We start from the raw sequence: 9828 nt of genomic DNA, 5'->3' as shown, positions 1-9828 counted from the left end.
AAATTCACTATTCCATGCTTTATAACATGTATTATTGCACCTTCACTTAATTATGAAAGTATTCATTTCTCAAAAAGAGAAAAATTATGAAAGTATTCTAGTCTAAACCTGGAAAATGTATTCACTATTTTACTCAATGGATGGGATAAATCAACACAATACAGCTAAAAATATTATTTATTAGGTTAACAATTGAATACTTAAAAATTTAATCAAATAATATTTTTGCTATCTTTAAACTATTATTTTTGTTATCAACTTGTGTGTATATATATTAAAAGAAATTTTGTAGATAACATTTTATTTATATATAAAATAAAAATAAAAATAAAAACAATGGACATGGTCAAGTGGCTATGTAAAAGCCAGAAACTAACTAGTTAGTACTTTCAAATAACCAACTGTGCGTACCCAAAATGTAGTTATTGGGCTTAAACTCTATTTGGGCTCACAATCTATTTATATTGTGGGTTTTTGGATTTCCTACCATGGGTGATTCTATACCCGGCGACCCAAGAACCCTTATTTTCTGTAAACTCAGACTTGTTCTCCCTTTCTCTCCCACAATGGACACCCTCTTTCCTCAGTTTCTATTCTCCTACCCAAAAAATCCAACCCCTCTCTCAAATTCCCATCTCTTATTTATAGTCCAAGGCTAGTGGAAGGGTCATGATTGTTTTCATGGTAAGTGGGAAGAGAGGTCCAATGCTATTACTCTTAAGTGAGTGTTTAGTTGGGAGTGGGAGGTGGTGAAAGTGGTATTGGAACTGGTTCCACCGTTAGAGGGACTGTCCGGCAGCGATACTCCCTAGGTGACGCTAAGCATTCCGGGACTCACCTTCCCAGGAGATTGCACTTCCCGACCAGTTAGGATCTCGCCTTTGCCGCTCATGTCACAAGTGTCTTTGTCTTGTGGTTTCGGGCCTTTGACGGGCGTCAAAGCTTGCTTGGGCTGAGTTCGTGGGGCTCAATGAGTGCAAGGCATTACACGTGGCACCATTACGACAAGCTTTATAATCAATGGGCTTGAGGAAGAGTAACTCCCCGTACACCAACATTGTAATAACCTGGTGTGTATAGGAGTTTATGGGAAAGGAGATTGTACATGCCTATGTGAATAGTGAAATATTAAAAGAAATCTTTTTTTTTTTTTAGAGTGAGTTTCAACTTATGGGGTTCACTCCTGATGGTAGCTTTTTATCATCAAACCAAGACACCAATTGATTTTTAGTGTAGACGGAGATTGAACCCCAAATTTATTAAAAGAAATCTAAATACTCATGTTTGTAAAAAATATACTTTTTAGTAAGACAGTGGACGTGGACTATCAAATAAGGTGAAGAAATGCAAGTTGTGTATTGTATACAAGAAAGAGGCAGAAGATTTCAACCCATTTATGGCTAAGAGAGGCAACAATGGCTTCACTCCTCATGAGGGCTTCGATGTTCTCCAAAATAATTTTGGCATTTCGACAGTGATAGTGGAAGGTTACAAAGCCATGTGAAGCCATGGTAACTCTGATTCTGAGGAGTCAAGTAAGTACGAGGAATGTGGTCAAGAATCTAGTGCGAGTGACCTCGCAAGTAGATAAATTTTTTTTCTCTTGATTACCTATAAGTCTCTGTCTTTCTTCTCAATTCAAGCTCTGTTGGTTGTTGCAATTTCTTTTATACATTTGTTAATAGATTGCCCACCATATATTTGATTAGAGGTGTCTCAATGGCACTCCTAGCATTGAAGACAAAGTTCAAAAGGTTAATAATGTTACTTATGGAAATCAACAAACACTGTTAATATATTATTATTTTTTTCCCATGTTCTTCTTATTTTCAGACATTTAGTACCTTAATAGATTATAAAAATATAATGTCAAGTTTGAATGGAAACGATGCTATCAGCCTATCACATGCATTGCCTCATTGATCTGTAATATTAATAGTTAAGCAATGAGTATTGGAGGAAATCACTATTGAAGGATTCCAAAGATTCTAGGAAAATTATGGTAGGAAGGCAAGCGGCACGCTTATAGAGGTTATATAGAGTTTGTGCCTCAAAGGTGTCCCCTTAGTGGTTTTTCCCATTTGAGAAGTTCTCCTATGGTTTTCCACTTTATAATCAAATCACCGTGTCAATCCCTTTGTTCATAATCACATTGGGGTCTAAATCTAATCATTTATCATATTTTAAAAATTGGTTGATAATCATCTCTCTCTAGAAGCTACTCAATCAATCAAAAAATAACAATTAAAAATTAAAAACGGAGTCTTATAAAATAAAGTGACTAAGGTCTTATAAAACAGTTTTATAAACCGATCTATAGCTGAGGCAGAAGCATTGCCTTGCAGTATCTTCAGCATGCATTCTCATAGTGAAAGATTTGACCTTTGTACAAAAGGGAAAAGATTAATGGCAACATCACTCACAAAGATCAAAAATTGACAAACAATGCACTTATATTCATACTCTACAATCTACAAACAATTAAGCCCAATATAATCCTATTTGGTGACATTTTTACTTTTTACCATATATAAATGTAAAAGTTTTTCTCTAAAATTTGAAAAATCAACAAACAATTCAATGAAAAGAAATGGAACCAATGAAGTCATTTCATGAGAACATGGAACAAATTAAGTTGTTATTACCAGCCTCGATTTTTTGGACACCCCTTCATTAATTGACATGTTCAGTTTTTTAAAGAACAATTACATTATTTGCAAAGTGATCCCTTTATTCATTTTAAAGAAGCATAGTCATTAGTTTGAAAGGGTAAAGATTCTTAAGTTGATGTTAAAACAGCTCTAATATAAATAATCTTGATGTCAATCACGCACTTTGCTTGCTCCTAGACTTCACTTTTTTTCCCCACATTATTTTTTACACTCTTCATTTTCAGTTTCTAAATGTCTAAGTCACCCTATCCGTGTACTTCTATATTTTGGTTGCACCCTTTGCCTTTTGTCATAAAATTATTCGTACTTATCATAGAGAGACCAAAAAAATAAAAATCAGCCTTAATAAAAAACCCCAAATGAAATTACTCTAAATAAGAAAGAAAAAAGAGTAAAACAAAAACCGAGTGCAAACACAGTTACACATCCTTATCATTGTTATCAATGACCTGAAGTGCATAATTATTTTGCACTCTGCTTATATTAATTTAATTAGTGAATGTATTAGTCATAAAGTTTCCAAATTCCACTAAGCATTTAAATAAAAATAACTTTATAGTTTTTTGAAAAGCAATTAGAGCAGGAGTTCTAGGAAATTATGCAGAATGTGTAGGAGTAATTGCCATCAAATTTCCACTACAATGCTAATCCAGAAATAATAAAATTATCAGAAAAGCATGATAAAGCATAAACAATACTTTACTAGTTACTTGAAACTTAATCTTTCTTCTCTTTTTCTTATTGGGCGAGTAAATTACGTATATATAGCTCTAATAAAGTCCACTTCTCTACTTTATCTTCTTTTTTTTTTAGGGGGGGTTCTCTACTTTATCTTCCTTCATTTTTTTTTTCTGACTTCAATTTTAAATTTTATTTGAATGTGCTTATTGCATAAATAATAGTTCTAAGATTTATTAGGATATATTATATTTATTCCTTTGAAACTATGGGTTGGGCCTAGTGGGTCAGTAGATTTTGTGATTTGGACTTGATGGGGGGTGAGGATTGGTATGTGTTAGGAATCAAAATCTTGTGTTTATTTCTCTTACCTAATCTTGTGTCCCACTCTCTCACATGTTTGAAAATAGTTTTGTCCCATTAGATTATCTTACTGAAAAATGGGTCCATGCAAGGTCAACACAATAATCAAAAAGAGCACCGAAAGCCCAAACAACTTACCTCGCTCCATGAGATAATTTCCACTAAGCTTTTCAACTTTCCACTTAACAATATTAACAAACTTTATAGAGGATAACCATGAAGCTAAATTTATTGTCCCACGACTTTTTTTTTTTAAAGCATATTGCCCCTAAGACCTTGCCATTAGAAAACTTAAGTTATTATAGAAAATTTTATGCTACAAAAAAAGTTTTTTATAGGAAATTTAACACAACTTTAGAATATGTTTCAAAATATAATTGTAACTTTCATATACACGTACAAAACATACATTAAAAAGAATTTAGAAAGAAATAGAAATCCATAGAATTTTAAGATTACATTTTACTGTTTAAAGAGAAATTCCTTATTATATATGTTGATGACGACAAATGGTAAGGCTGTCATTTTAGTGTCTCATAATTATCTTCCAATTCGTTTAGGATTGTTGAATAATTTTCTCACTTTCACACCTACTTACTTTGTGTTTAACGATTGATTTGTTGACTCTCTCTTTGATTTCAATACGACAATACCCAATGCCCATTCTTAAATTTTGTGTTCTAGTTGTTGTTTATGATTTTGCTTTCTTTAAAGGGCAAAACTTAGATACAGTACTTAGGTAGTACTTTAGGTACTCCATTTAAAATTAAAACACACGTCCACTTACTTAACAGTGAAATTGTCGTTTTCTTCTCCGTTTATTTATTTTCCTTCTTTTATTTTCCTTTTGTTTCAAACTAAGACTTCCCATGAGAAAACCCCAAAATTGTTTTCTTCTCTTGCTCTCTCTCTCTTTCCTTCTCTCTCGCTGAAATTGGATAAAATAGACAAATCCAGCTCTCTGAGTTCTCTGTCTCGGTCTGTTTTCGCAGATTGGTTGGTTGGCACTAAGAAAATTCGTTGGTATGTATTGGTTGAATCTCATTATATGTTTTCAATTCTAGTTGCTGGGTTTTGTGTTATTTTGAGGTTTGGTAGAGTTTTTCTTTGTTGATTATGATCTGGGTATCAATTTTAGTTATTGGGTCTGTGTTATCATTGCTTTGGTTTGTTTTGATTTGGGTTTTCAATTCTAGCTACTAGGTTTGTGTTATTTTGAGGTTTGGTAGAGTTTCCTTTAGCTATTTCTAATAAAGGTTTCAATTTTGGTTGATGGGTATGTCTTAGTATTTCTTTGGTTAATTTTGATTTGGGTTTTCAATTATAATTGCTGAGATTGTGTTATTTTGAGGTTTGGAAGAGTTTTTCTTTGGCTATATCTAATGAGGGTTTCAATTTTGGTTAATGGGTCTGTCTTAGTATTGCTTTGGTTAATTTTAATTTGGGATTTCAATTCTAGTTGTTGGGTTTGTGTTATTTTGAGGTTTGGAAGAGGTTTCCAATGGCTAAGTTCACCTTGATGAAGCTGAGTTCTAATTTATTTTTTTAATGTTTGATGTTTGTCTTTGGTGTTTGATTGATAGTTCAAATCAGAAATTTGAAATTGGAAAGGCAAAAGATTCTTAAAACAGCAATCATATACTGATCTTAGAGAATTAAATACAAATATCTTGATTTGAATATTTTGGAAGTTGCTGGATTGATATTAGCAATACCTGGAGATGTTTTAACGGCTAGTGAATTTTTTTGGTTTATTTGTCATATCTTCTAAGACTGTTATGGTGACTGGTCAATTACATTGTAGTTTGATTTTTAAATGTGGTATGGCATTGATTGGTAACTTTTCATTATTGCAGCTCAACCATTTCAAACGTCTTGAGACATAAAGTGAATTCTGTTTTTACTTTAGTAAATTCTCTTTTGCAATATGCCACGTGATATTTGTATTGTGAGTTCACAATTTAATAAAACACTGTTTACTTCATTTTAACAAAACATGATGATTTCGAATTTTTTATGGGATTTTGTAGATGATCAAGGAAGCCTTGTTGGCTTTGAATGAAAGAAGTGGGTCGAGTCCATATGCTATAGCGAAGTACAAGGAAGAGAAGCACAAGGATGTGCTTCCTTTGAATTACAAGAAGATTTTGGGTCTCCAATTGAAGAACTCTACTGTGAGAGGAAAGCTTATTAAAATCAAGGCTTCGTATAAGCTATCTAAAATGGCTAAAGAGGAGAAGGTTACAACTACAACAACCAAGGCTGTGAAGAAACCTGAGGCTACTAAAAAGGCTGTGAAGAAGGTCACGAAAAAAGTTGGGCCTAAGAAGACGAAGAAATCGACTCCTGCCAAGCCTAAACAGCCCAAATTGATTAAGTCTCCTGCTGCTAAGAGAGCCAAGAGGACCGTTGCTTGAGTCTGTAGACATTAGATAAAAAAAAAAAAAAAAAAGTGGTGTTACATGGAAGAGAAGCACAAGGATGTGCTTCCTCTGAATTACAAGAAGATTTTGGGTCTCCAATTGAAGAACTCTGCTGTGAGAGAAAAGCTTATTAAAATCAAGGCTTCGTATAAGCTATCTAAAATGGTTAAAGAGGAGAAGGTTACAACTACAACAACCAAGGCTGTGAAGAAACCTGAGGCTGCTAAAAAGGCTGTGAAGAAGGTCACGAAGAAAGTTGGGCCTAAGAAGACGAAGAAATCAACTCTTGCTAAGCCTAAACAGCCGAAATTGATTAAGTCTCCTGCTGCTAAGAGAGCCAAGAGGACCGTTGCTTGAGTCTGTAGAAATTAGATAATAAAAAAAAGTGGTGTTTGTTTTTAGAAAAAAGTTTAGGTCTCTGTGTATATGAAGTCTATGGTTTTAATGAAGGAAGTGTTCGGGTTTGGTTAGTCTTTTTTGTTTGTTTGTTTAGACGTCAATGCTAAATGGAATTGACTTTTCTTTGCTTCCTCTGTGAAATCGGTTACTAATTTTTTGAACTTTTATCTTGTTCAGTCATTCATTGGCTTAATCAATTGTCGGTTACCACTCCTAAGTTCTTTTTTTTTTCTTTTTTTTTGAGTTATAAGTGGGGCATTTTTACGCCATTGCATTTGAATTTATTGAGAGTTTTGGCTCTATGTTCACTAGAAGTTGCCTCATCCTTTATAAAAAGAGTCCACCAGCCATCATTTGCCTGCACTTAAAGATAATAGTGGGAACTAAGAGCTATATGTATAGATGTGCAGTACATTTGTGTTTTTTCCCTCTGCACTGGATAGCTGCTACCTGCAGCGTGTGGGCTGCTGTTTTCTTGATGCAATTGCATCAATTGCACTCATTGATGCAATTGCCAAGCTTGCTTATGTATTTGATGGTGAAAGTGGTAATAAATACATGTGTACATAATATTACAGGTTGCAACATTCATTTTTTTTAGCTGAATATTGCCAATTGTTGTACGTGTACAATTTTTTTGTGTGGATTATTTAATTAGTGTACTTGAAAATCTTAGGGTCTTCTTGGTTTTGGATGAAGGTTGTACTTATTGGATCATATATGAATGTAGCCAATTGCTGTACTAGTTATATGCTTTGCCTTCAAGATCATATCTCCACTTCATGCAAGACCCACTTGGAAAAATTGTACCTACTTTGGTATTTTGGATGTCAGAAACTTGAAAGAAAGCATTGATTTTTTCATTCATCAAGTAAAATTTGCACCGGCATGGACTTGGTTGTAAAATAGTATTAGGGGCAATGAACAACATGTGGGTATAAGATCTAGAGATTTTGTTGGTAGTAATGGTTGTCTTTGACGTTAAAGGTTGTACTGAAACTGAAATTGATTCCCTAGAAATTTCTATTTCAAATATCCAAAACATGCTAAATATTTGGCCTTTTGTGGCGATAGCTGCAAATTTAGAATTTTAAACCCTGCGAACAAAAACAGATAAATAACTCAATGAGTGCCTTCAATTTTCATTTTAACTCAAAAATGCAGTTGATGGCTGGTATGAATAGCTGAAGAAATCCAATTGCCGTACCGCAATCCAAATCATGTATGTGTACATAAAACAAGTCAAATGAACAATTATCAAATATCAATCTTGGAAGTGTGTTTATGAACTAAATTAAAAACCAATATATTTCTCAGCTTGACAACATGTCCAGCCAATACTAAACTAACAATATCATTTCACATCACAAAAAATTATTCTCATATACACAAATATGCACTTCCACACAAATGTATAGCACATCTATACACATAGCTCTTGGTTCCCACTATTATCTTTAAGTGTAGGCAAATGAAGGCTGGGGGACTCTTTTTATAAAGGATGAGGCAACGTGGGGTGAACATAGAGCCAAAACTCACAATAAATTCAAATGAAATGGCGTAAGTGCTCCACTTATAGCTCAAAAAAAAAAAAAAAAAAAAACTTACCAACGGGAAACTCTACCAAACCTCAAAATAACACAAACCTAGCAGCTAGAATTGAAAACCCAAATCAAAGCAATGATAACATCGACCCAATAACAAAAATTGATACCCAGATCATAATCAACAAAGAAAAACTATACCAAACATCAAAATAACACAAAACCCAGCAACTAGAATTGAAAACATATAATGAGATTCAACCAATACATACCAACGAATTTTCTTAGTGCCAGCCAACCAATCTGCGAAAACAGACCGAGACAGAGAACTCAGAGAGCTAGATTTGTCTATTTCATCCAATTTAAGCGAGAGGGAAGGAAAGAGAGAGAGAGAAAGAGAAGAATATAGTTTTGAGGTTTTGGGGTTTTCTCGTGGGAAGTCTTAGTCTGAAACAGGGGGAAAATAAAAGAAGGAAAAGAAATAAATGGAGAAGAAAACGGCAATTTCCCTGTTAAGTAAGTAGACATGTGTTTTAATTTTAAATGGGGTACCTAAAGTACTGTACCTAAGGTGCTGTATCTAAGTTTTGCCCTTCTTTAAAACATGAAAAGCCCACTTCACTGTTTTATCATTTTATTTTATTTTTGTTGAGAAAAACACCGTTTTATAATTTAATGGCACGACAAAGTCGACACCGTTTTGCCATTAAAGAAGAGCTATATATATAATTAAAAAAATATATTAAAATCATTGTGTCATTTAAAAAAATTAAACAACTTTTTACTTTTTCAGCTTCTCTAAATAATAATTGTTTTCCTTCTTTTTGGTAATGCTGGTTAACCTGAAAAAAAAGTAATTATTATATATAAATTTAAAAAATATTATGATTTTTTTATCCTTAAAAAATATTTGTGACCAGACACAACATAATTAAAAAATAATTAATTGAATTTCAGAAAAGATATCTAAATAAATTTATTACTAGCAATTAAATAAGGAAGAAGTTGGTTTGCCACATGTTCAGTCTTTTTCAAAGAAACTTCCTGGTATCCTAGCGGCAAGGACACGCTCCATTCCACCAGTCAGTCCAGGTTCGACCCACAATAATAGCTTCTTTTTTATTTTCTTTTTCTTTTTTTCTCTACTTATTACCAAACTACGTCGTCTTGGGTTTGCTTTATAAGCCTACTCACCCTATTTTTCAGCATTTGTCTCTTTCACTCTCCAGTCATTCTCTTCCTCCCCATCTCTCTCTCTTTCTGTCATAGTTTTCCTCTGTTTTTTCTCTTCTCAAACTGAGCTCACGGAAAGTTTTTTTTACCACCAATTGTTCAATCTTATTCGTCTCCTTGATCTTCACAACGTGATCCGCATACTCAAGGTCCTCTCTTTTCTCTTGTGCAATGCTTTGTGTGAATTCTTTAATTTTTTTTTTTTTTTGAATTGATATTTAGTTTGCGATTCAATTTATATTTGGATGATGACAAAGATTTTTATCCTGGGTTTTGTGTTTCACTTTTGTTTTTATAGTATTAGTATCTGAAATTCTCCTCTTATTCCAACTGTGATTGTTTAATTACAAACGTTTTTCTCTTATTATGTGAAAAGCTAACAGTATATAGGATCAAGAGGGTTGTTGCTTAAAGAAATCACTAAAAACACAGAGGATGCTTTTGTGTTGATTTAACGTTAGTTAATTAAATTTCTGCAACCGTAATAATCATAATAACGTGAGTTAAGTAATTTTC

At 33.2% G+C, this 9828-nt stretch overlaps 2 protein-coding genes across 2 annotated transcripts; both read left to right on the top strand.

Annotated features, from left to right (window-relative positions):
* The first annotated feature begins 1508 nt into the window (after nucleotides 1–1508).
* Nucleotides 1509–6130, top strand: LOC142619500 (histone H1-like). The gene is made up of 2 exons (XM_075792622.1): nucleotides 1509–1535; nucleotides 5744–6130. The coding sequence occupies exons 1-2, from the start codon at nucleotides 1509–1511 to the stop codon at nucleotides 6128–6130; spliced, it is 414 nt and encodes a 137-aa protein (XP_075648737.1).
* Nucleotides 6131–6175: 45 nt separating this feature from the next.
* Nucleotides 6176–6493, top strand: LOC142619499 (histone H1-like). Its single transcript, XM_075792621.1, has one exon. It carries the CDS (start codon nucleotides 6176–6178, stop codon nucleotides 6491–6493), a length of 318 nt encoding a protein of 105 aa, XP_075648736.1.
* The last annotated feature ends 3335 nt before the right edge of the window (nucleotides 6494–9828 follow it).

This window comes from Castanea sativa, chromosome 12 (genome assembly GCF_040712315.1).
Source record: "Castanea sativa cultivar Marrone di Chiusa Pesio chromosome 12, ASM4071231v1".
In the NCBI taxonomy this organism is placed as follows: domain Eukaryota; kingdom Viridiplantae; phylum Streptophyta; class Magnoliopsida; order Fagales; family Fagaceae; genus Castanea; species Castanea sativa.
This window is presented reverse-complemented; position numbering and strand designations above follow the sequence as displayed.

Bases quoted from the DNA above. Each gene is read 5' to 3' on its own strand.
- LOC142619499 (XM_075792621.1), top strand. From the start codon at position 6,176: ATGGAAGAGAAGCACAAGGATGTGCTTCCTCTGAATTACAAGAAGATT.
- LOC142619500 (XM_075792622.1), top strand. From the start codon at position 1,509: ATGGTAACTCTGATTCTGAGGAGTCAA. The intron at 1,536-5,743 runs GTAAGTACGAGG...GGGATTTTGTAG, and splicing joins CTCTGATTCTGAGGAGTCAA to ATGATCAAGGAAGCCTTGTT.